At 53.0% G+C, this 24,006-nt stretch overlaps 1 protein-coding gene across 1 annotated transcript; it reads left to right on the top strand.

Moving 5' to 3' along the window:
• Positions 1-240: 240 nt before the first annotated feature.
• On the top strand, positions 241-10,906 carry LOC136992968 (olfactory receptor 14A16-like). Its single transcript, XM_067302987.1, has 3 exons — positions 241-258; positions 815-861; positions 10,027-10,906. The coding sequence occupies exons 1-3, from the start codon at positions 241-243 to the stop codon at positions 10,904-10,906; spliced, it is 945 nt and encodes a 314-aa protein (XP_067159088.1).
• Positions 10,907-24,006: the final 13,100 nt, after the last annotated feature.

The following is a 24,006-nucleotide window of genomic DNA, read 5'->3' as shown; positions in this document are numbered from 1 at the left end:
AGCGGCCATCACTAAAAAGGGCACGAGAGAACTAGCCCCCACTGGGACAGGAGGTCCCGACCCAAAATCCAGAGAGGGGTATTCATTACGTATGGTGTTACTACACCCAAATGACCTTCTTCGTCGCAGATCTCCACGGGACTCGCACTTCTCCAGGTGGGGGCTGAACCACCAATCCCCTGTACCGCAGTGGTGCTATCCACTAGCGCCCAAGCGGCAGGCCAGGAGTCGCGAGGTACTATGGTGACGTCGGAACCGGTATCCATCATCATCTCGGCTTTTAGGTGATTCATTCCATCTGGAGAGGTAATGATGACTTCTCGAGTGGGTCTAGTTGAGGACACGGCGGTCGAGAACAGGGCCAGAGGCGTCCCCGTAGAGCCGAAACCTCCCCTTCGATCATCTCTGCTGGCCAGGGGGACCGCAGACTTGAAAGGGATCAATTGGGCAATTTTGCTTTTTGCTGGTATTGTAACTGGGGGACAGAAGACCTTCAGCATGATTTTTATAGGTCCACGGTAGTCGGCGTCGATACATCCAGGGAGAACAAAAATTCCCTGTCTAGAGGCAGATGATCGTCCTATCAGTAAGGCCGACAGCCCCCCCCCCCAAGGGGCCACAAACGTCTGAATTTACCAAGTGGACCTGCTCAGTGGCAATGCTTACTGGTTCTGCCAGGGCCAGATCGATTCCGGTGCTCCCTCTTGTGGCTGCGTGGCGTTCGAAGAGGCAACCATGGGATATTTCTTCGCCGCGTCCCAGGCGCGGCTGCTCCAGTTTCCCGACAACGGGGAACCGTTTTTCTTGCATTTAGATCGGCATTCGCTTGTCCGGTGCCCAAACTTGTCACAGCACTGGCAGGTACGGTTGTCTTTAGCCAGCCATCTGTGGGGGCAATGTTTCTTCCAGTGCCCAGGCTGTCTGCAGATGTAGCAGTTCTCTGTTTTGTGGCTGCCCCCTCCTTGTGTAGGGCCCTGTTTCATAGCCACAGCTAATGCAGTAGCATGGATCTTCGCTTTTTGTTTTTCTAGCTCCATGGGTGCTCGGGAGCAAATCTCCACCATTTGGAGCAAAGTCGCTCCTGGAGGCAATGTGGCGAGCAGTTTTGTGCAGGTTGGATTGGCGTTCTGCGTAGCGATCTCCTTAACCATGATTGTTTTCATATCCTGTGGCACGTTCGGGGCCGCATCAACGGCTTCCTTAAGTCTGTCCACGAACTGCAGGAACGGTTGGTCTTCCACCTGCCTTATTGACAGGTAAGGCGGATTGGCCTTCCCTATTTGGGGCAGTGCGGCGAATGCCTCTAAGGCAGCGTTTTTTGACTGCATCAGAACTCGGGGATGCAGTGCCGCCTGTCGAGCGGGGTCCCTAAAAGTCCCGCTGCCCATCAGCATGTCCAAAGATGTCATACGTAACGGGTCATCTGCCGGTAAATCCAAATTGGATAATTGGCACTGATCAAGCAGTTCTTGCCACTTATTCAAAAACACCAGCAAAGAGGTGGGCCCCAAAATCAGTTCGGCAAGGGCGCGGATGTCACTCGGCACCAGGTTTTGATATTTCACCAGTGCTCTCAGCTGTGCTTGCACTTGGTGGTTGTTTATCCCGTACTGCATTACCAACTGTTGCAGCTTTGTTACCACTTGCCAATCCAGAGGCTCCCACCTCGTCTGTCCCTATCCCGTGGTCACCACCGGGGCTACTATAGGGAAAAACTGCATGTCCCCAACCAGTTCAGCATTCTGAATGATCCCGCGCCACCTTTTTGCCATGTCAAAGTCAGGGTCCCTAGGTGGCAGGGCTTTCTCCGGTGCTCTCGGTAAACGGTCCAAAATCGTTCGATATTCCTTTTGTGTTAAAGGGTTTTTTTTTCCAGGCTTGCAGATGCTGCTCCGCCTGTTCAAGGGACCACGTCCCTTTGAGTACGTTGGTAATCACCCAGTCTCTGGGAGCGATCTCTTGGTTCTCCTGGGATCCGCCGGCAGGATCCCCGGAGAACCGTTCCTCAACCGCTTTCAGGCCGTCCACAATGGCCTGATGCGCCTTCTTATACGCCTCCCTCACATGCGCCTTTTTCGACCCCCTATCCAACCTCCTCATTTCCTCCAACAGTTCCTCCATTTTCTTTGAATATTCAGTCAGATCAACGCTTTCCTCCTCAGGTAATGGCACAGCGGCCGGATCCACTTCCATAGGGGGAGCAGACGGCTCGGGGGGGGGCGACAAAGGCGTCAGCAATGTCCCCTTTCTTGTACGGTGGCAAATCCTCATATCCTGTGCCAGTTCCCCAAGCCTCCCACTCTAGCTTAGAGAGAGGTGCTGCACATGGCGGGGAGGGCTCATCTGTCACCGAGGGCCCCCCCGAGGATGGTGTATCAAAGACGGGCACCGCGTACTCCGCTCCCTCGTCCTCATTCCCTGGCGAAAGTGCCGCCGCAGAGGGCTCCGCCTGCAGCACCCTCCGTATGGCGGCGGTCGCCTGTGCCTCCCTGTGCAGCTGTTCGATCATGAGCCGCACGTCTCGATATGTTTTGGCCAGATGCCTGGCCTCTTTTTCTCCGTTCTGGATGGATTCCCACAGTTCCTTCCCAACCTTCTTCCAGGTTTCCGCGCTAAAGACCTGGCTGGACTCCCGTAACAAACCGCGCCGCCTTCCCCACAACAGCGAGTCCACCAGCACCTGGCGCTCCACCTGTCGCTCTGTTTGTGCTGCCACTTGTAACAGTTTTTCTAACGTGGCCTTTTCTACCGCTGATACAGCGTTTCCCATACCGCCCGCCGCCTCACAAGGGCGCCTGACTCACCGGTCAGAAGAGTTGCGTAGCTACGACTTTTCTTTTCCCGTCTTTTTTCAGACGGCCAGGCTCGTTTTCCCTGGGCACGAGCCTCCCAGGCGGTATCCACTCCCGTTACTCGAACTCTTAGCAAAGCCAGCTTCTCCTCCGCAGTATCACGTCGGGGTTGCCAGATGTCGCGGTCCGCGGGAGTGACGGGAATGAATCATACGCATTCACAGAATGCAGGTTCAATTCCATCTTTATTCAGCAATTTGCCCATTTTATAAGTACAGGTATTCGGCGCTCTGGCCCTTGATTTGTGGTTCATACAGATTATGTCACAGGTAGCCAATCATTGCACCGATCACGCACGCAGCGGTCATGCCTTGTACCTTGCTGCTTGTTTAGCAAAGCTGTCTAGCCCTTAACCTTGGTTCCCACTGGCTTCTGCTAGCTTATCTGTACTTTCTCAGGATGTATCATTCCCAGCTGCACCAGTGTCCTTGGTAAACTACTTCAAAGCACGTAGCAGCGGCTACAGCCTGAGGCCTAAGGCTTCAGCAAATTTAGCTACTCATGCTAAGCAAGTTGTGCTAAGCAACTAATCCTAAACAGTGTAGTTCCAACAATCTATATTTCATATAGATTGTTGTTCTGAAGTACCGCAAGGGCCCCAACAAGTATAGTGGACATTTTCTTAACATTCCCTCCTTTTATTTTTATGCATACCTGCCTTCAATGTTATGCTGGTCTAGACTTATGTCCCCTTACACACGAGATGCAAGTGGAACATATTAGACCCATGCAGGAGAAGGTTTGATAGTAACGACTGAGACAGTAAAGTAATAAAAAACTACATTTACTTCCTCACGCAATCTCTTAGATTAGTAACATCCTTTAAAATAATGCGATTACTAATTTAGAAAGGATAGCCCGAAAAAGGATAGCCCGAAATCATCGATTATTGATTTAGAAAGGATAGCCCGAAATAATGCAATTACTGCTTTAGAAAGGATAACCCGAAACCGTCAGTTACTGCGCTAGTAATTGGAAGCACTGCTTTTCCCTACTTGAAAGCTTTCTTGTTCACTCTCTTAGTGAGAGGACTCTCAACCTCGAGGAGTTACCTTAACCCAGCGTCCCAGGAAAAGGGGAGGGGGGGATACTCATAGTCCAGCTGGAGAGGATGGTCAGGTCACGTTCCCATCCCTGCTCCAACTCTCTTAGCTGCCAAGTCTCTTTTTATATGGCTGGGGCTCTAAGCAAACACTGCTTTTGCTGACTTTTAGCAAGTTTCACAATCACAGGACTGTTTGTTTGTCTGCTTGGAAGGACCCTGCTAGCGAGGCAAGACCACAACCCCTCCGTATCGCTTCTCCCCTCCCTGCGGGTCCATGCAGATTCCTTGGCCTTGTCAGGCGGCAGAGTTCTTTAGTCCTGTTAACTCTTCTGGTCTGCAGCCTTGAGCATATCAGTTGGCAGACTTTTTCAGTCCTGTTAACTCTTAACTCACTTGACAGTCCTTGTTGAATTCCATGAGGTTCCTGACAGCCCATTCCTCCTGCCTCTCTAGGTCCCTCTGAATGGCAGCCCTCATCTACAACCCATCCAGTTGTCTGCTCTTCTAGACTCCAACGTTCTAACGTGCATGCAAGAATGTTGTGGGAGACAGTGTCAAACACCTTGCTAAAGTCTAGGTAAAGGACATTTACTCTTCTCCATCCACAAATACAGTTATTTATTCATAGAAGGCAATCAGGTCGGTGAGGCAGAATTTACCCTTGGTAAATGCATGCTAACTGTTCCCAGGCACCTTCTTCTTCATGTGCCCAGAACTGTGTTTTGAGAGGATTCGCTGCATGACTCACTGCTAAGCAAAGTGTGGCTGAACTGCCTGCAACTCCCCAGGTTGCCCTTGTGGCCTTTTTGGAAGATGGATGTAACAATTGTCTTTCTGCAGTCATTGCAACATCACCCCATCTCCACAACCTTTCAAAGATGATAGCGAGTGGCCTTGCAGGGACAGCAGTCAGCTCTCACAGCATCCTTGACTGCAGTCCACCCAACCTCATTGACTTGTGTAGTTTGAGTTCTCACAAATAATCCCTCACTAACCTCGTCCACTGTTGGCTGTTTTTCTCCTCTGGAGTCCTGACTCAAGGCACAACACTCCAGGAGACCTTGCTTGTGGAAACGGAAGCTAACAAGGGGTTGAGTTGCTCAGACCTATCTGCATCTGCTGCTACAAGATTCCCTGTCCCATTTAGCAGTGAGGCCACATTTTCCTTTCTATTCTTTGATTCTTGTGGAAGCAATAGCAGCTCATCTTCATGCCCTTGACATCCCCTGCAAGTGTCAGTGCTAGGGGAGCTTTTTCTTCCCTAACACCAAGCCTATGACCCTGGACAATATTTCTAAGTGCCTCCTTTGCCTCTCCCTCCTTGCCCTTCTGTATGCTGCCCTATCACCCTGGAGCTAAGGTGTGAGGTCCCTGTTTAGCCAAGCTGGTCCCCTGAGATATCTGCTAGTTTTATTGAGAATAGGGATGGCCCATCCTTGTGCTTAGCAGGTGCTGTCCTTAAAGACCTGCTGGCTTTCCTGATCTCCTGGGCCCTTGACAGCTGCCTTCCATGGGTTCCCCCCAGCAGTCCCTTGAACAGGCCAAAGTCTGCTCCTCTGAGGTCCAGGCTCTGTATTCTGCTACTGTCCTTCCTCACTCTCCCCAGGATCTGGGACTCCACTTCCTCATGGTCACTGTAGGCAAGGCTGACACTATCCTATCCCTGATCACTTCCTCCTTATTTGCAATTTCCAGATCCAGGAAAGCATCACCCTTATCTGCCTTGTGCATCTCCGTCTGCTCACGCCTGTGCCCCAGGCTGCATTCACTTCTGTGTATTTGAGTTGCAGAACCTCAGCTTTGGCACACAGAGCAGACTGGTTGTGGTGAAACCTGTTACCAAAGGCCAAGGACACCGTGTGTGCAATGGCCCCACCTCGGAGCAGAGACATACAGGCATAGATAGCAGGTGGCAATGTAATGGTGGAATGAGGTTCCCACTAAGAGAGCAAAGGCTTCAGTGCTCAAGGCCAGGGAGAAACAGAGTTGGGCTGTGCAGAAATGGCAGGAGAGGGGTTGGCTGCCCGAACTGACTTTGTAGCACCTTGTGACCTGTGACAGAGGTGAACCAATTTCCAGGAAGGACAAGTGCCACTGAAAAAAATGCCTGGGCCTGGATGTCCTGGGATCCAACCAACCTGTGGACATCACTAACACAGTCCCTGTTCACACGATCCAGAGATGAGAAGTTTTTCATGGAGAAAATAGCTGGAAGTGTTTGAGAGTGCAGAGACTAGAGCAGAGACCTTGGTGTGATGTGCCTCCCATCTATGCAACACTGTTGGATGTAGATGGGATGGACTTGGCCTAAAGGCAGTGGAAGGATTCAGTTGTTTCGGCCCTGGTAGGAAACCGGAGTTGTCCTGGGGTACTTTCCCAGCAACCACTGCAAAAGGACATGGCTTTCCTGTAGGTCCCATGCTATATTTGCTAGAGACCTGGGGTTGTGCTACCCTGCCTATGGCCTACCTTTATGTCAGTGAATAGTGTCTGCACTGAATTGCATTTGCTATTTGCATTGTACAGATCTGCTTGTGTCTCAGCCTCATAATGTGTGGAGCTCTAGTTGCAGTAGGCATCTAGGGTCATTTCAGATGGCCAAGGCCATTCCCCACCTGGCCCCCACCTCAGGCTCTAGAAGGTTGGGGGTGTCATAGTTGCTCCGTCAGAAGAAGCAGACACTGGCACATGCCTTGGACCACCTCTCTCTCTTCAACTGTCAACAGGTGTTTGTGTGCAACCAGATGACTCTCACGCTCTGTCTCCAGTGATCACAATGGGAGCTTAGACAAGGAGCTCCCATGCAGACACCTCTGTTGTGCTCACTTCAGGTTTGGCAAAGGGAATCCCACCTCCTGTGTGTTTGTGGAGTTCACGGGAGGGATCTGAATCCCACTCCAGCCCAGGGGTTTCTAAACTGGCATAAGGTGCCCAGACTGACTCATCTGAACCAACACCTGAACCATGGGTAAATGGACTCCCTTCTTGTACACTTCAAGGTGTCCTGCCTAGTGAAGGCATAGGAATAGGGGCTTCCAGAAGGGGACATTTCCACCTTTCATAGATAACCATCCTCTGATGAGACAAATTGCAATGCTGGAATCAGTCTTCCTTCAGTGCTTTGAGAGGGACCATGAGTGATTATTTTAGTTTATTCCAGTGAACATTTCCCAGGAGGAGGGAGCACAAGGGACAGAGAAAGTCATGGGCTCATCTGGGCCTCTGCTCCTGAGTGGGGCCAGGATCTGGGGATGGAGGGAGCTCATGGCAACTGGGCAGCACTGCCCAGACACAGCTGTGTGCAGGGGCAGCTCCTCTGCAAAGAGCAGCAGGGCTCCGGGTACTGCCTGCTGCTGCTGACATGAGAAGAGACAAAGCAGAGAGAAGTGCAAGGCAGTGTGGAGTGGGAGGAGAGAGGAGAGCTCCTTGTGGGGGAAATCTTCACAGCCCCTGACAAGGTAAGTCTCTGGCTGCAGGGCAACGCTACTGAGGTTCCTGCAGGGGTCTTCTGAACGCATCCCATCGCATCACTGATAGGATTTTTAGTTTCTCTCTGCTGGCTTCTCCAGTGCAGAGGAGGAGGAGGTGCTTCAGAGCAGGGACTCTGTACCATACCATCTCAGGGACAGGGCATGCTGCTACCATCTCCCAGGGATCCTGCAGGGGTGTGAAGCTGAGGTGTGCACACAGGTCTGCCCAGTACTGTAACTCGGAGCAGTGTCCCTGTGCCCCAGGTTGCTGCGTACCTGTCTAAGTGACTCTGACGTCTGCTAGGGTCAGCACTCAGCCTGCTCGGGGAGCTCCCCATGGGGCTGCTCTGTCAGGGCAGGTTCATTCTCCTGCTGAGAGGGTGCTGTGTGGGTCAGGGCTGGTCATAGCTCCAGCTCATGCACAGGACATTTCCGAGGGGACTTTTCAAAAGGAAAGTGAAGGCAGGGATTTCCTGAAAGAGAAGCCGATTTCCCGAGATGGTGCTTTACATTTCCTACCACCTGGCAAGAGGAAAACAAAAGGGAGCTGTCAGGCTTGGACAACAGACTGAGACTCTTTAACAGTCTCCAGGAGCAGCCAATGTGTCTGCTAGGAACTTCTGAAAGTCCCTCCAGCCACCCCTTATTCTATAGACAGCACCAGCTTCCCTGTTGCTGGCCTCATGAGGGTTTGTCTGACCTGCTCCTTAGCACCTGCAACCATGGGGATGGCCCTGGGCAGTGTCCTGCTACTGGGAGGTTTCTGCAGCAGAGACCTGAGCTCCCTGAGGGAGGTGTCAGCACTGCAGGGCCTGACCATGACTTGCTCAACTCCATCCACCCATAATGTTTCTGTTTGCACTTCCCTCTCATTACCTGCCCATCTCCACTGCCTGGAGCTGTCCCTGCTGGCAGCTCTTTCTCTGTCCCAGTGTCTTTTCCTGGTCGATGCTCACAGACCCCCTCCCACCCTCTGTGTGCTCATTCCTGCCCTCCACAAACCTCCCACAGGCAGGGCCCTGTCCAGGGGCATCTCTGTGATTGCAAGGAGGAGGTCAGGCAAACCCTCACGAGGCCAAGCAGGTGATGGTGGTGCTGTCTGTAGGCTGAGGTGGGGATGAAGGGACTTGCTGAGGTTTCTCTCAGACCTTTTGGGGGTGTTCAGCTGCAGTTAAGACACCGGCCCTGTGTGTCCTGCATGGTGTTCCCTTCCTGGCAGTGAGAAGCCCCAATCCCCTTCCAACCTGTGAGGCTCCTGGCAATGCATTTCATCAGATTGGGGAATGCACTGACTCTCCTTTTAGGAGAGTCCATCTTTAGGACCCTTGACTGCTTCTCGGGGCTGTGCTGTCAAGCTGCCCTCCAGAAAAGCACAGCTTCACTGGAGCATTTCTGTAAGATCTGAGAGTCCTTGGTCTGGTCTTGTGAGTCAGAAACCTTTTCACACTCTTCATCACTCTCTTGACCTCGGGGCTGAGAGCGAAGAATTTGGAAATCATCACTGTGAATCTGAACTCCTCTGCTCCCAGCTCAGTCTAGTTTCTTTCTTAGCGGAATTTGTGAATGTGGTTGCCCTTCCTCTGAGTGAGGTGCAAGTGCAGGGCAGTGAGGGGCAAGACTCATGGACAGACCAGGTCCCGTGACCCTATTCAAAGTCACAGCAAGTTCTTTTTTGCTCTTGGGATGCACAAGGGCTCATGCTGAGAGCAATTGAACTGCCAAAGATTTCTACCCCCTCAAAGAATTCTCCCATGGTGAGAAGGAGGCATCTAAAATACAGATATATACGTGTGTGCGTGTGCATGTGTGTGTGTGTGTGCATATATATATATATATATGTATGTATGTATGTATATCCTCAGACTCCTCCACTGATCATTTTGCAGAGAAAAATGGGTTTCCAAATGTTGAACAGCCATTCCACATACGCGGTGGACATAATCTGCTGCAGCATGTGTGCATCAGAGCTAGTCACTTCCCATTCTCTCTGCAGTGCCTGCAGGAAGGGTGCACATTGTAAACTGGCATGAGGACAGGGTCTATCTCATTGGGACAGAGACATCTAGAAAGGGTCAGGTCACGCCCTGCCTTCACTCGACCGTTTCTCTGCCTTGCTGGAGTGGCAGCTGGTGTGACTGATTCAGATACAGACACCTCTGTTCAAGAGGGCAAGGCTGGGGGAGATGAATCCCTCACAAGGGTCTTCTCTTTCAGACACAGCTGGCATGGGTGGTGTAGTCAGCTCTCATTATGGTAAACAGAGAAACTTCCCACTGATACCTGTACCAAGTCCCCTGCTCCCAGCTCCCAGCGCCCGTCCCAAGGTATCCCACCACATAGCAGGGTCAGTTTGACACCTCCATTTACACCCCCCAGCAGAGCAGGACTGACTCCTCTGGAGCCCATGGGCAGAGGCCCCTGCTCCACATGGCTCCCTCAGCCACTGTAAACAGAGCTGCAGAGAGGGAGCTGAGTGAAGGTAAAGGGCAGAGGAAAGGTGGGGGTTTCTATGAGACACAGAGTGGGTTTGGCTCAGAGAAGCCTCCTCTAACTTGCCCCTGTCTTTTCCTCCTTGGACAGTCCACAAAGCCCCGAGGAAGCAAATGTCCAACAGCAGCTCCCTCAATGAGTTCCTCCTCCTGGCATTTGCGGACACAAGGGAGCTGCAGCTCTTGCACTTCACACTCTTCCTCGCCATCTACCTGGCTGCCCTCCTGGGCAACGGCCTCATCATCACAGCCATAGCCTGCGACCACCGCCTCCACACCCCCATGTACTTCTTCCTCCTCAACCTCTCTGTTCTGGACCTTGGCAACATCTCCACGACAGTCCCCAAATCCATGGCCAATTCCCTGTGGGACACCAGGGCCATTTCCTATTTAGGATGTGCTGCCCAGGTCTTTTTCTCCTTTTTTTTATTTCCAGCAGAGTTTTATCTCCTCACAGTCATGGCCTATGACCGCTATGTTGCCATCTGCAGACCCCTGCACTATGGGACCCTCATGGGCAGCAGAGCTTGTGTCAGAATGGCAGCAGCTGCCTGGGCCAGTGGTTTTCTCAATGCTCTTCTGCACACTGCTAACACATTTTCAATACCACTCTGCCAAGGCAACACAGTGGACCAGTTCTTCTGTGAAGTTCCCCAGATCCTTAAGCTCTCCTGCTCAGACTCCTACCTCAGGGAAGTTGGGCTTATTGTGGTTGGTGCCTGTTTAGCCTTTGGGTGTTTCATTTTCATTGTGCTGTCCTACGTGCAGATCTTCACTGCTGTGCTGAGGATGCCCTCTGAGCAGGGCAGGCACAAAGCCTTTTCCATGTGCCTCCCTCACCTGGCCGTAGTCTCCCTGTTCATCAGCACCTCATTTTTTGCATACCTGAAGCCCCCCTCCATCTCCTTACCAGCTCTGGATCTGGTACTGGCCATGCTGTACGCGGTCATACCTCCAACAGTGAACCCTCTCATCTACAGCATGAGGAACAAGGAGCTCAAGGAGGCACTGAAGAAACTGGTTCAGTTGGTGCTGTTTCAGCAGCAATAAGCTGCCCATCTCTTCTCGCAAGTGATTTTCAAGCCATTTCAGGGAACATTTGTGGTTGAGGCATTCTATCTGTGATAAGCGTGTTTGTACACAAGTGTCTGAATTCATCTCTCTTCTCCAGAGGCACAAACCTCGTCTGTCTGACTCAGAGGCTTTGTGTAAATCTGCTGACCACTCTGTCAGAGCTGGCCTTCCAAGTAGCATCTCTGTAATAAAAGGGGATCTCCTTAGTACTGTGCCTGAAGTTTGGGCTCTTCTTCCCAAGCTGGAGCCAAGAATGTGCTCAGGGATTTGCACTCGAAAAGGCCTTGTTGCCGTGCCTGGGTTTTCCATGGGCTAAGGACAATGCGCTCATAGGGTGATGTGTTAGGGTGCCCAGTGGGTTCCCAGGGCCCCCGGAGAGGGTGAGTGTTCAAGTGGTATCTGCCAGGGACTGTCCCACATATCACTAGGTTGGTCACAGATGCCCATCCTTCTGGAAGGGAGTATGGAGCCACCTGGAGAGAAGAGGGGATCTCCAGGGCAGCATGTGCCTGGGATGGCCAGTGAGTGGAGACTCCCAAAACCAAGTGGAGTCACCCAAAGGTAAAGGGCCAAACTGAGGAACGTACCAAATCTCAGGAGAGGGAATGGGCTGGGTCTAATGACACCTCTGAACACATCCTGAACAATGTGAAATGCCCTGTGAGTGTTCCAAGCATCCTCCACAGCCACAGATCCTGGGGAGGGGGGTGTCAGGTGCAATGATGCTGGGCCAGCTGGCTCTGTCCTAACCATCACAACCAGTGTGGAGTCACCCCAGTGTGGGCCCGCTAACCGTGCAGAGCAGCACCGCCAGCCCACGGCCCTGTGGGAACACAGGGGAGGGCTGCAGGAATATCTGGTCAGGACAGCACGGACACACTGACCTGGGGAAAGGCTCTCTGGGGAGCAGGGACATCCCTGGAGAAGAGCAAAGGAGCAATTGATTGCTTCTATGCGGGGGAATAAATGAAAACCTGTTTTTGAGTGTGTCAGCTCAGGGCAGGCTGCCCTGTCACTGGAGCTGCCTGAGGAGCCCCGGGGCCAGGACTCGTGTGCCGTCTTGGGGAGAGGGGCTGCCCAGAGGGGCTCCAGGCAGCTACGGTTAAGGATCTCCTGGTCACGACAGCAGTGGAGACATGGAGTGAGTGCCCTCCATTTCCTTGTTCCATTGCTGGCCCCCAGCCCTGGGGCTGATGGGCTCACACCTCTTTCTGCCCCCCAGGACCTGCTGTGCCCTTCAGAGGGGCTGTGGCTGTTCAGTGAGTGCCCAGAGCTCTGCAGCCCCCTGCAGTGGGCACTGCTGCGGCCACCGCCAGCATGGGCTGCTCTGCTGGGTGGTCTGGGGAGAGGGCAGGGGAGGTGGGGAGAACCGGGGATGGTCTGGGCTGGTCTGGGAAGTGCCCAGGAGAGGAAAAATGCCAGCAGGCAGCTACTGTGTGTGAACAGCAGTGTGGGAGCACAGAGCTGTGTGCTTGGAGGGCAAATGCAGGTCTCCTGGGAAAGGCACCAAGACATGGCGGGTGCAGGAGAGAAGAGCCCAGGTTGTTCCCTGTGTGACACGGAAACACTGGGGAAGCTGCCCCAGGGCCATCGTCCTAGAGCAGCCCCTCACATCACCCCTTTCCAGTGCTGGCTGCTCACCCCAGCTGTGGGGTTGTCCGTGGCCACCTCCATCCTGCTGCAGGTTTGTCTATCCCAATGGAGGGGAAAAGAACAGCCTTGCATGACTTATCTTCTGCACCAGATCCTGGCAAATCCCGGAGCATGGCTGTTTGCTGACCACCACGTGGAGCACAGCCCCGGCTGGGTAAGGATATTTTTACATTTACTAAAGACCTTAGGCGCATTAGAGTGCCATCACCCTCATGTCATGACTTTCTGCATTTGCCATACTCATTTGGTATTGTGTTGTAATGTACAGGAGTTGTAGGCTGTGAGCAGGGCCCATTCTGGACAAGCACTCACTCATAAAGAAACCTTGAACTGAAAACCTTTCAGGCCCAAGAGGCAACCTCACACCACTAGGAGGGGCTGGTTCTGGGGAGGCCATGTTAGGTGCTAACCCACATGCAGAAAAGGATTTTCTACCTGCAAGAATCACAGTGCCTATCACCAGAGATGACAGAATCACAGAACCATTCAGGCTAGAAGGGACCTTGGGACGACTCTAGCCCAACCTCCTGCTCACATAGGGATCAACACTGAGTTCACACCAAGTTCCGCAGGCCTTTGTCCAGCTGCATCCTGCAAGCCTCCAAGAAGAGTCCACAATCCCTCTGGAGCCCACTTCAAATGCTTCAGGATCCTCATCGATTTTTCTCCCTTATATACAATTTTAACAGCACTTGTTTCAGCTTTGAACTCTTTCCTCTCATTCTCCCGCCATGAATGCCTGTAAAAACCTTGTTCATTATCAGTGGCAACTTTCACTTGGGAAGCTGCTATGAGTTCCCCCAGAAACCTTCCCTTCTCTGTGCTGAATAAACCCATTCCCTCAGCCTCTCCTCACCGGGCAAGCGCTTCAGCCCCCAACCACCTTGGGGGCCTGCCACTGGACTCACTCCATGTGATCAACAGTCTTCTTCTACAGGCAGCCCCAACTGGACACAGTCTCTGGATGGGCTCTAATGAGTGGTGAGTAGAGGGAGATAATCACTTCCCTCCATCTCCTGGCTGTGCTCCTGTTCATGCCACCCAGGACACTGTGGCCTCCTTTGCTAGGGCAAGCTGCTGGCTGATATTCAGCTCGCTGCCCACAAAGACTCCCCAGCCCATATTATTGCAGGGTGTTGGTCTACCCCAGGTGCAGGACCTGCATTTGTCCTTGTTGAATTTCACAAAGTTGGTGACAGATCGTTCCTCCCGTCTGCTGAGGTCCCTCTGAATGGCAGCCCTTAAACATATGACTCTTCCTCCTGATGAGGTGTCATCTACAAACGTGATGAGAGTTGCATCCTCCAGGTCACTGGTGAACCTGTCAGACAAGACAGGTCTGAGTATAGACCCCTGCATACTCCACCTTTACCTGGCTTCCTGGTAAAGCATGACCCATTCAAAAAACCCTCGGAGCTCAGTCATCCAACCAGCTTTTTACCCACCTGGTTGTCTACCCATCTTATCATGATGCCTTATTGTATTCAAGAATATTCATGCAGACAGTGTCCAACACCTTGCTAAAATCATGGTAAATGACATCTAGTACTTTCTGCTCCTCCACAATCACAGGTCTTTTATCACAGAAAGCAATCAGGCTGTGCAGGAATGATTTCATGACACTCTCCTCACCAAAGTGAGGCTGAAGGACCTGCAGCTCCCCAGGTTGTCCTTGTGGCCTTTTTTGAAGATGGGCAGAACCTATTCCTTTTTCTGGTCACTGGAACCTCCCCTGATCTCCACAACCTTTCAAAAGTTGATAGAGACTGGCCTTGCTATGACGTTGGCCAGCCCTCTCAGTGTCCTCATGTGCAGCCCATCGCATCCCAGAGACTTGCATGGGCTGAGTACTTACAAGCGATCCCTCACTCAACCCTCATCCCCTGCTGGCTGTTTTTCTCCTCTGGAGCCCTGAATCAAGGCACAACAGCTCAGGAGATCATGTTGGTGAAGACTGAAGCCAAGAAGAAGGCACTGAGTTCCTCAGACCTATCTGCCTCTGTTATTACTAGAGTCCCTGCCCCGTTCAGCAGTGAGACCAGGTGTTCTTTGCTTATTCTTTCTGTGTTAGCAGAGTAGTAGCAGCTCTTCTTCATGCCCTTGACGTCCCCTGCAAGTGTGTACCCTCAGGGAGCTTCGGTTTCACCATCCCTACTTTGGTGGACAACAGTATCCTGTTTAGCCAAGCTGATCTCCCAAGATGTCTCCTAGTTCTAATGGGTATCACTATGGACCATCCTTGTGCTTGGTGGCTGCTGTCTTTAAAGACCTGCTGGCTTTCCCAAGCTTCATTGCCCCTCAGAGCTGCCTCCAATGGGATCCCCCACCATTCCCCAAAGGAGGAAAAAGTTTCCTCCTTTGAAGGCTGGAGTCTGTACGCTACTATTGTCCTTCCTCACTGCCCTCACGATCTGGGACTCCACTATTCCATAGTCACTGCAGCCAGGGTTTCCACAGATTATCACATCCCTGATCCATGCTTCCTTGTGTGAGTACCAGATCCAGGTGAGCATCAGCCTTACTGGCCCATCAGGGAGCTGTGCTTGGAAGCTGTCCCTGACACCCTCCAGAAATCTCCTGGACTGCTTGCACCCTGCAGTTTGCCCTTCCAATGAATGTCAGCGAGATTAAAGTCCCCCCATAAGAACCAGGCCCTGTGACCACTGACTTCCTCAGGTTGCTTAAAGGAGACTGCATCCACCTCCTCACCCTCATCGGGTGGTCTGTAACTCCCATCACAACATCACCTTTACTCTGATGCTCACGCACAAGCTCTCACCCAAACCCTTGTCCATCCCATGCAAGAGCTCCATCCATCTGAGCTTTCCCTTCACACCAAGGGCATCCCCCCTGCTCATCTTCCCTAATGGTCTTGCCCGCAGAGCTTGTACCCTGCCATCACAGCCCTCTGGTCATGCTAGCGGTCTGACCGCATCTCAATTATTCCAACCGTGTTTCAGTTCTGTGACAGCTTGTGTGTCTCCATCTGCTCCTCTCTGTGCCCCAGGCTGCATTCACTTGTGCATATTTCAGTTGCAGAGCCTCAGCTGTGGCACACAGAACAGACTGGTCATGGTGAAACCTGTTACCATGAGCCAAGGACACCATGTGTGCAATGGCCCCACCTCAGAGCAGAGCCATGCCGGCCTAGAGAGCAGGTGGCAATGTAATGGTGAAAGGAAGTTCCCACTGAGAGAGCAAAGCCTGCAGTGCCCAAGGCCAGCGAGAAACAGAACTGGGCTGTGCAGGAATGGCAGGAGAGGGGTTGGCTGCCTGAACTGATTTGTAGCAGCTTGGGGCCTGTGACAGAGGTGAACCAATCTCCAGGCAGGACAAGGTGCCACTGAAGAAGTCCCTGGGCCTGTGTGGCCTGTGATCCAGCCACCCTGAGGTCATCATTAGCCCAGTCCCTGTTTATATCATCTTGGGTTGAGAAGAGGTTCAGGAGGAGGAAAGCTAGAAGGTTTTAAGGGTGCAGAGACTAGAGCAGAGACCTTGGTGGGAGGTGCCTCTCCCATTTATGAAGCAGTCTTGGCTGTAGATCAGAGGGACTTTGCTAAAGGCAATGGCGGGATCCAGTTGTTTGGGTGCTGGTAGGAAACCTGAGATGCCTTGGGGCACTTGTCCAGCAACCACTACAAAGGGCCATGGTTTTCCTAGAGGTCCTGTGGTGTATCTGCTAGAGACATGTGGATGGGCTGGATACCCCCAGGCATCCAACATGGCCCTGCAGGCCTGTTTCTGTGTCACTGAATCAAGTGCCTGCACTGGATGACATCAACTGTTTGCCATGTCGGGATCTGCATGTGTCTCAGCTTCCTAGTGAGTGGAGCTCTGGTAGCAGTGGGCATCTAGTATCATTGCAGGTGGCCAAGGCAATTCCCTACCTGACCCCACCTCATGCTCTAGAAGGATATGGGTCTCTCAGATGCTCCATCAGAGCAAGCAGACCCTGGCACATGTTCTCCAGCACCTCTGTCTCTTCCAATGTCACCAGGTGTTTGTGTGTGAGCAACTGACTCCCACCCTTGAACGCCATTGATTATAACAGGAGCATGGACCATGATCTCGCATGCAGACATCCATGCTGTGCTCACTTCTGCCTGGGACAGGGGAATCCCACCTCCTCTGTGTTTTTTATGGAGCTCACGAGAAGGATCTAAATCCCATACCAGCCCAGGGCCTTCTAAAGCACCCTGAGAAGCCCAAACTGACTCCTCTGAATCAACACCTGAACCATGTGTCAATGAGCTCCCTTCTTGTCCCCACCTAGGTGTCCTGCCTAGTTAAGAGGTGGGAATAGGAGCTTCCAGAGTGGGACAGTTCCAGCTATCATAGATAGCCATCCTCTGATGAAATAAATTGCAGTGCTGGAATCATTCTCTCTCCACTCTTTAGCAAAGGACAATAGATGATTATTTTAGTCTACCTCAGTGAACATTTCCCAGGAGGATGGAGCAGAAGACCTGCATGGTCATGCACAGACCAAGATCTCGCATGCAGACATCCATGCTGTTCTCACTTCTGCCTGGGACAGGGGAATCCCACCTCCTCTGTGTGTTTTGTGGAGCTCATGGGAAGGATCTGAATGCTATGCCAGCCCAGGGCCTTCTAAAGCAGCCTGAGAAGCCCAAACTGATTCATCTGAATCAGTACCTGAACAATGGGAAAAGGAGCTCTATTCTTATACCCATCTTGGTGTGCTGCCTAGCTAAGAGTTGGGGCTTGGGGCTTCCTGAGTGGGACTTTCCACCTTTCATAGACAACCATCCTCTGATGAGACAAATTGCAAGGCTGGAATCAGTCTTCTTTGAGTGCTTAGAGAGGGACCATCAGTGATTATTTTAGTCTACCTCAGTGAACATTTCCCAGGAGGAGGGAGCAGAAGGGACAGAAAAAATCATGCCTTCAGCTGGGCCTTTGTTCCTGAGTGGGGCCAGGCTCCTGGGATGGAGGGAGGTCATGGCAACCAGGCAGCACTGCCCAGAGACAGCTTTGTGCAGGAGCAGCTCCTCTGCAAAGAGCAGCAGGGCTCTGGACACTGCCTGCTGCTGCTGACATGAGAGGTGACATGACAGAGAGAAGTGCAAGGCAGTGTGGAGTGGGAGGACCGAGGAGAGCTCGTTGTGGGAGAAATCTTCACAGCCCTTGACACGGTAAGTCTCTGGCTGCAGGGCAATGCTACTGAGGTTCCTGGAAAGGTCTTGAATTCATTCCAGTCACACGATTGGATTTTTAAGGATTGTTCTCCCAGCTTCTCCTTTGTAGAGGAAGAAAAGATGCTTCAGAGCAGGCATTCCCTGTCACACGGTCAGAGGGACAGGGCATCCTGCTACCTTCTCCCAGGGATGCTGCAGGGGCATGAAGCCAGGGTGTGCACACAGGTCTGCCTATGGCTGTCATCTAGAGCAGTGTCCCTGCACTGCAGCGTGCTCTGTGTCTGGGGCAGTGACTCTTCTGTGTGTGAGGGTCAGCACTCAGCCTGCCCAGGTTGCTCCCCACAGCACTGCTGGGAGAAGCTCTGGGTGAGACGAGTGATCCCTGGCAGGGCAGGTTGAGCATCCTCTCCAGAGGATGCTGCATGGGTCAGGGCTGCTTACAGCACCAGCTCACTCCCAGGATATTTCTGGAAGGGACTTTCCAAAAGGAAGTTCAAGGCAGGGGACACATGAAAGGGAAGGAGCTGTCATGAGTCTGTGCTTTCAGTTATTTTCTGTTAGGGTGGGGTTAAATGGGAATAGATCTGTCAGGTTTAGACAGGGGACGGAGGCTCCGAAACAGTGACAGTGAGAGAGGAGCAGTTCTGGGAGGGACTCAGCAAATGCCTTCATCCACCCCTCCGCCTAAGGACAGAACCAGCATCGCCTTTCCAGCCTCACCAAGGTTTCTCTCACCTGCTCCATAGCACCTGCAAACACGGAGGTGCCCTGGGCAGTGTCCTGCCCCCAGGAGGTTTCTGCACCGCAGAGCTGAGCTGCCAGCGGGTGGGTGGGATGGGGTGTGTGAGCAGTGAGAGGGGAGAGACGTGGGGACAGAGAAACGGCTCCCCGCAGGGACGGCTCCAGGCACCAGAGACATGCTCCAAGTGTGAGAGGAAACTGTCAACTCCAAGGCCTCCTTTCCTCTCCCAGCAAGCAGAGCCCTCTGCTCTCAAGGTTATGGGGTCCAGATAAAGGAAACAAAAGAAGCCTTAAAACTACTAATGAACCCACATTATTTAGAAGTGGGAGTGAAGATGCTGAAAATGCCTTCAACAGTATGTGTGGATGAAGTCTGACTCGAACTGGGAATATAGATTTTAGTCACCCCTCTTCCCATTTACACAGTGCTCTAGGTCAGGGCTGACTCCTCTGGAGCCCATGGGCAGAGGCCCCTACTCCTTGTGTCAAACTCGGCCAGCACAAACCAGAGCTCAAGCCATGGAGCTCACTCACACTGCTGCTGAGATGGGGAGAGGTAATGTGTGTGTGTTTGGGGGAAGTTACGAGAAAGTTGCTCAGAGAAGTCTGTCCTAACTTGTTAATGTGTCTCCTTCCTCAGACAGTCCCCCTGTGCCACAAAGGAGCAAAATGTCCAACAGCAGCTCCTTCAATGAGTTCCTCCTCCTGGCATTTGCAGACACACGGGAGCTGCAGCTCTTGCACTTCTCACTCTTCCTGAGCATCTACCTGGCTGCCCTCCTGGGCAACGGCCTCATCATCACAGCTGTAGCCTGCGACCACCACCTCCACACCCCCATGTACTTCTTCCTCCTCAACCTCTCCCTCCTCGACCTTGGCACTGTCTCCACCACTGTCCCCAAATCTATGGCCAATTCCCTGTGGGACACCAGGGCCATTTCCTACTCAGGATGTGCTGCCCAGGTCTTTCTGTTTGTCTTCTTGTTAGGAGGAGAGTATTCTCTTCTCACAGTCATGGCCTATGACCACTTTGTTGCCATCTGCAGACCCTTGCACTATGGAACCTCATGGGCACCAGAGCTTGTGTCAAAATGGCAGCAGCTGTCTGGGGCAGTGGATTTCTCCATGGTCTTCTGCACACTGCTAACACATTTTCAGTACCACTCTGCCAAGGCAACACAGTGGACCAGTTCTTCTGTGAGATTCCCCAGATCCTCAAGCTCTCCTGCTCCGTCTCCTATCTCAGGGAAATCGGGCTTCTTGTGTTTAGTTCCTGTTTAGCCTTTGGGTGTTTCATTTTCATTGTGCTGTCCTACGTGCAGATCTTCAGTGCTGTGCTGAGGATCCCCTCTGAGCAGGGACGACACAAAGCCTTTTCCACATGCCTCCCTCACCTGGCCGTGGTCTCCCTGTTTGTCAGCACTGCAGTTTTTGCCTGTCTGAAGCCCCCCTCGATCTCCTCCCCAGCTCTGGATATGGTGGTGACTGTTCTGTATGCAGTGGTGCCTCCAGCAGTGAACCCCCTCATCTACAGCATGAGGAACAAGGAGCTCAAAGATGCCCTGAGGAAAGTGATTTCTTGGACATTTTTCAGCACTGGTAACATTGCCATTGCTCTTCATAAATGAGTTCCCCATATCCCGTACCAGGACTGAGCTTTCTTTTTTCACTTTATTTTTATCACGACTATTAATGCTGTTGTTATTATTATTTCTCACCATGTTGCTGAACCAATGGTTGGGTTCATTCCACCTTCACTGAGACTGCGCTGTCTCACCTGGTGCCCATATAAAGCTGTGTCCAACACTGGGTCAGAGCTGACTCCCTCACAGTATCTCTGTAATAAAGTAGGTTCTTGCAGGTGCAGTGCCTGAAGGCTGGGCACTGCCTCCAAAGCTGCTGTCCCTCACGCACTGTCCCCAGCACATTTCCTTGAGACAATCTCACGCACCATTCTTGCTGGTCCTCACCCCAAAAGTCACCCCCAGACAAAGCTCCATGCCCAGCAGGGGGACTGGATGTCCAGCTGTGAGCCCTGGGAGGACGAGCCCTCTGCTGGGTCCTCTGCTGGGCTGGCAGGGAGCATGCAGAGGAGGTCCTGGGGCCATCTGCTGGGCCTGTAGACCATCCTCCTCCCATGGGGGACCCTCAAACAGCGTCTGTCAGAACACAGATCCATCCCAGCTTGTTGCTGCATGAACAGAGAGGAGAAACTGCCCCAGGAAACTCCTCCCAGACCCAGCCTCTTGTATCAGTCATTTCCAGCACTGGCCATTCCCATGGTCCTGGAGAGATGTGATCTTTGAATGTGACCAGCTCTGTCTGCCTGCTGGGCTCAGCACCTGTATGGGGATAATGGTCAGTCCTGCTAACCCCGGGGGACAGGATCAGGGCTGAGCAGGACCTGGGGACTGGTGGGAGGCTTCAGGATGGCTTTGGGGGACAGAGCACTCAGGGCTGTCATGGAGACCATGCCTGGAGGAGACTTCCCTACCCCTGAATGCACCCTGTCCTCTGCAGTGTCGGTGCAGTGGGGCCATGGGGCCACATGGAGGGCAGCAGGGCTGGGCCAGCAAAGGGAGAGGAGGCAGATGGGAGCCAGGACACCCCAGAAGCTCCCACCAGTCATGGAGGGGACTCACTGCTGCTAGCAGGGTCGGGGGGTTTCTCAGGGGCTGCAGCCACTGGCACCACCTGCCAGGACTCCCAGACCCAGCACAGATGGTCAGTGCCCAGCAATGCAGCTCACAGTGCCCCCCATCCTTTGTCACCGTCCTCTCTCAGGAGCACCACTAGGTGCATAACTCCCTGACCAGGTTTGGAGAGGAACTGCTGGAGGGCTGCTGGAGGGCTTCTCTTCTCACGCCTGCTGCCCCTGGCTCTGCCCTGGCATCACCCCAGAGGCTCTGCCTTGGTCATGTTATGTCTCCTCTAGCTCTCATCTGAGACCACGTAGGGTCCTGCAGCACATAGCTCTGCTTAGATCTTAGATGGAGAGCGCAGCTAACAAAGGCAGCGAACAGACGCAGCAGTTTGCACAGCAGTGTTTGGGCTCTGACTAGAACTTGAGGATCTTGTTGGAAGTTGTGGGCTTTCTGAGGACCCCCGAGGAACTAGCAGGTGATTGCTGTGAACAGGAGAGCGGAAGCTAGGCAAGGACAACTGCAGGAGGCCTTGACTTCTCCTGGGAAAAGCTCCTGGGAGAAGCTCTAGCTAGGAGTGGCTGCTGCTAATGAGCTCTCTTGGTTGCCCCTGACCAGAGGGAGTTGGGGCCTTTGATCCAGATGGCCCTTGATTAGGGCAGGTCAAGCACCCTGGGAGTCAGTGCTAGGGAGAGGCCTATATAAGAGCCAGGCCCAGAGGCAGCTTCCAGAGAGGCAGTGAGCAGAGGCAGCAGTTTGTGCAGCAGGGTGCATGAAGCTACCTTTGTTTCTGATCCCTGTGGTGTATGCTTCCTCAAGTATGGTTGTGACATGCCGTGGAGCACATTCCCCAGTGGCTGTTGGAGTTGCTGTGTCAGAGGCTTGGACTCAGACAGACCCTCTGACAGTAGAAGTAGCCCTGCAGGTCTCAGGCTGCAGGGGGTGCTTGGGGCCTCTCCGGGAGGCCTGGGCTGGCAGTCAGCTCTCCTGCAGGAGGTGTGCTGCTGTTGACGAGCTGTGTAGTCAGGTAAGGGAGTTACAGGAGGAAGTTAGTAGGCTGCACAGCATCTGAGAAGCAGAGCAAGAGATAGACAGGGTATTCTCGGAGACTGTGCAGCTTCAGGAGTCCCAGCCCCCCACAGCAGTGGAGTTGCCAGAGGGCTCTGTGCTGTGTGAAATGATACATCATAACACTGTAGAAGAAGGCTGGAAGCTGGTCACTGCTCGTGGGAGGAGAAAGGCTCCTACTCCTCCCAAAGACTTGCAGCTGAAGAACAGGTTTAGTGCCCTCCAGGATGAGGAGGAGATGGGCATGGCTGCAAGGGAAGTAACTGGGACAACAGACCCTGTGCCCTGCCGGAACACCCGGAAGAAGCGGCGGGTGATTGTTGTGGGGGACTCCCTGCTACAGGGGACGGAGGCATCTATCTGCCGACCTGACCTCTTGTCTAGAGAGGTTGTGGCCTGCCGGGGGCTCGTGTGAGAGATGTCATGCAAAGACTGCCTAGGCTCGTCCATTCTTCGGACTATTACCCACTGCTGCTCTTCCATGTGTGCACCAATGACACCAAGGGCAAACTGGAGACCATCAAGCAGGATTTCAGAGCTCTGGGGATGGTGGTCAAGGGTCTGGGAGCCCAGGTCATCTTCTCCTCAATCCCCCCAGTGAAGGGGATGGAGGAGAGGAGGAGGAGACGGACTTTGCAGGTTAACGACTGGCTGCGCCGCTGGTGTTGGCAACAGGGTTTTGGTTTCTACGACCATGGGACCCTGTTTGAAGATCGACAACTGATGGAGAGAGATGGGATCCACCTCACGAGGCGGGGCACGCGGGTCTTTGCCAGCAGGTTGGCCAACCTGGTAAGGAGGGCTTTAAACTAGGAAAGATGGGGGAAGGGGAGAGTTATAGTGACAGGGTAGTTGGCAAAAGACTGCTCAAGTCAGGATGCCTCCAACAGGTGAATGCAGCCAGGGAAGTGCGCATGGGATGGGGCTATGGAGGATCCTCTGGTATCCCTCCTGGGAAACCTGCATGCTCGATCACCTCCCTGAAATGCCTGTACACCAATGCACGCAGCTTGGGGAACAAACAGGAAGAACTAGAGATGTGTGTGCGGTCTCAGGGCCATGATCTCATTGCCATTACAGAGACATGGTGGGATAGCTCGCATGACTGGAGTGCTGTCATGGATGGCTACGTGCTTTTTAGGAAAGACAGGCCAGGAAAGCGAGGTGGTGGAGTTGCTCGTTATGTGAGAGAGCAACTGGAATGTATGGAGCTGTGCCTAGGGGTGGATGAAGAGCGAGTTGAGAGCTTATGGGTAAGGATGAAAGGGCAGGCTAGCATGGGTGACACTGTTGTGGGTGTTTACTGCAGGCCACCTGATCAGGATGAGGAAGTCGATGAGGCCTTCTACAGACAGCTGGAAGTAGCCTCACGTTCCCAGGCCCTGGTTCTCATGGGGGACTTCAACCACCCCGATATCTGCTGGAACGACAACACAGCTAGGCACAAACAGTCCTGGAGGTTCCTGCAGAGCATTGGTGACAACTTCTTGACACAGGTGGTGGAGGAGCCAACAAGGAGAGGTGTGCTGCTGGACCTCGTACTAACAAACAAAGAAGGACTGGTGGAAGATGTGAAGGTTGGGGGCTGCCTTGGCTGCAGTGACCATGAGATGGTGGAGTTCAGGATCCTGCGAGGAGGCAGCAGGGCACCAAGTAGGATCGCAGCCCTGGACTTGAGGAGAGCAAACTTTGGCCTCTTCAGGGACCTACTTGGAGGAATCCCATGGGTGAGGGCCCTGGAAGGAAGGAGTGTTCAAGAGAGTTGGTTAATATTCAAACATCACTTCCTCCAGGCTCAAGAGCGGTGCATCCC

The sequence above is a fragment of the Apteryx mantelli genome, chromosome 11 (genome assembly GCF_036417845.1).
Source record: "Apteryx mantelli isolate bAptMan1 chromosome 11, bAptMan1.hap1, whole genome shotgun sequence".
NCBI classification, from domain to species: Eukaryota; Metazoa; Chordata; class Aves; order Apterygiformes; family Apterygidae; genus Apteryx; species Apteryx mantelli.
This window is presented reverse-complemented; position numbering and strand designations above follow the sequence as displayed.

Coding starts and splice junctions, on each gene's coding strand:
- LOC136992968 (XM_067302987.1), top strand. Junction 862..10,026: donor ACTTGTCACAGCACTGGCAG/GTACGGTTGTCT, acceptor TGCGGACACAAG/GGAGCTGCAGCTCTTGCACT.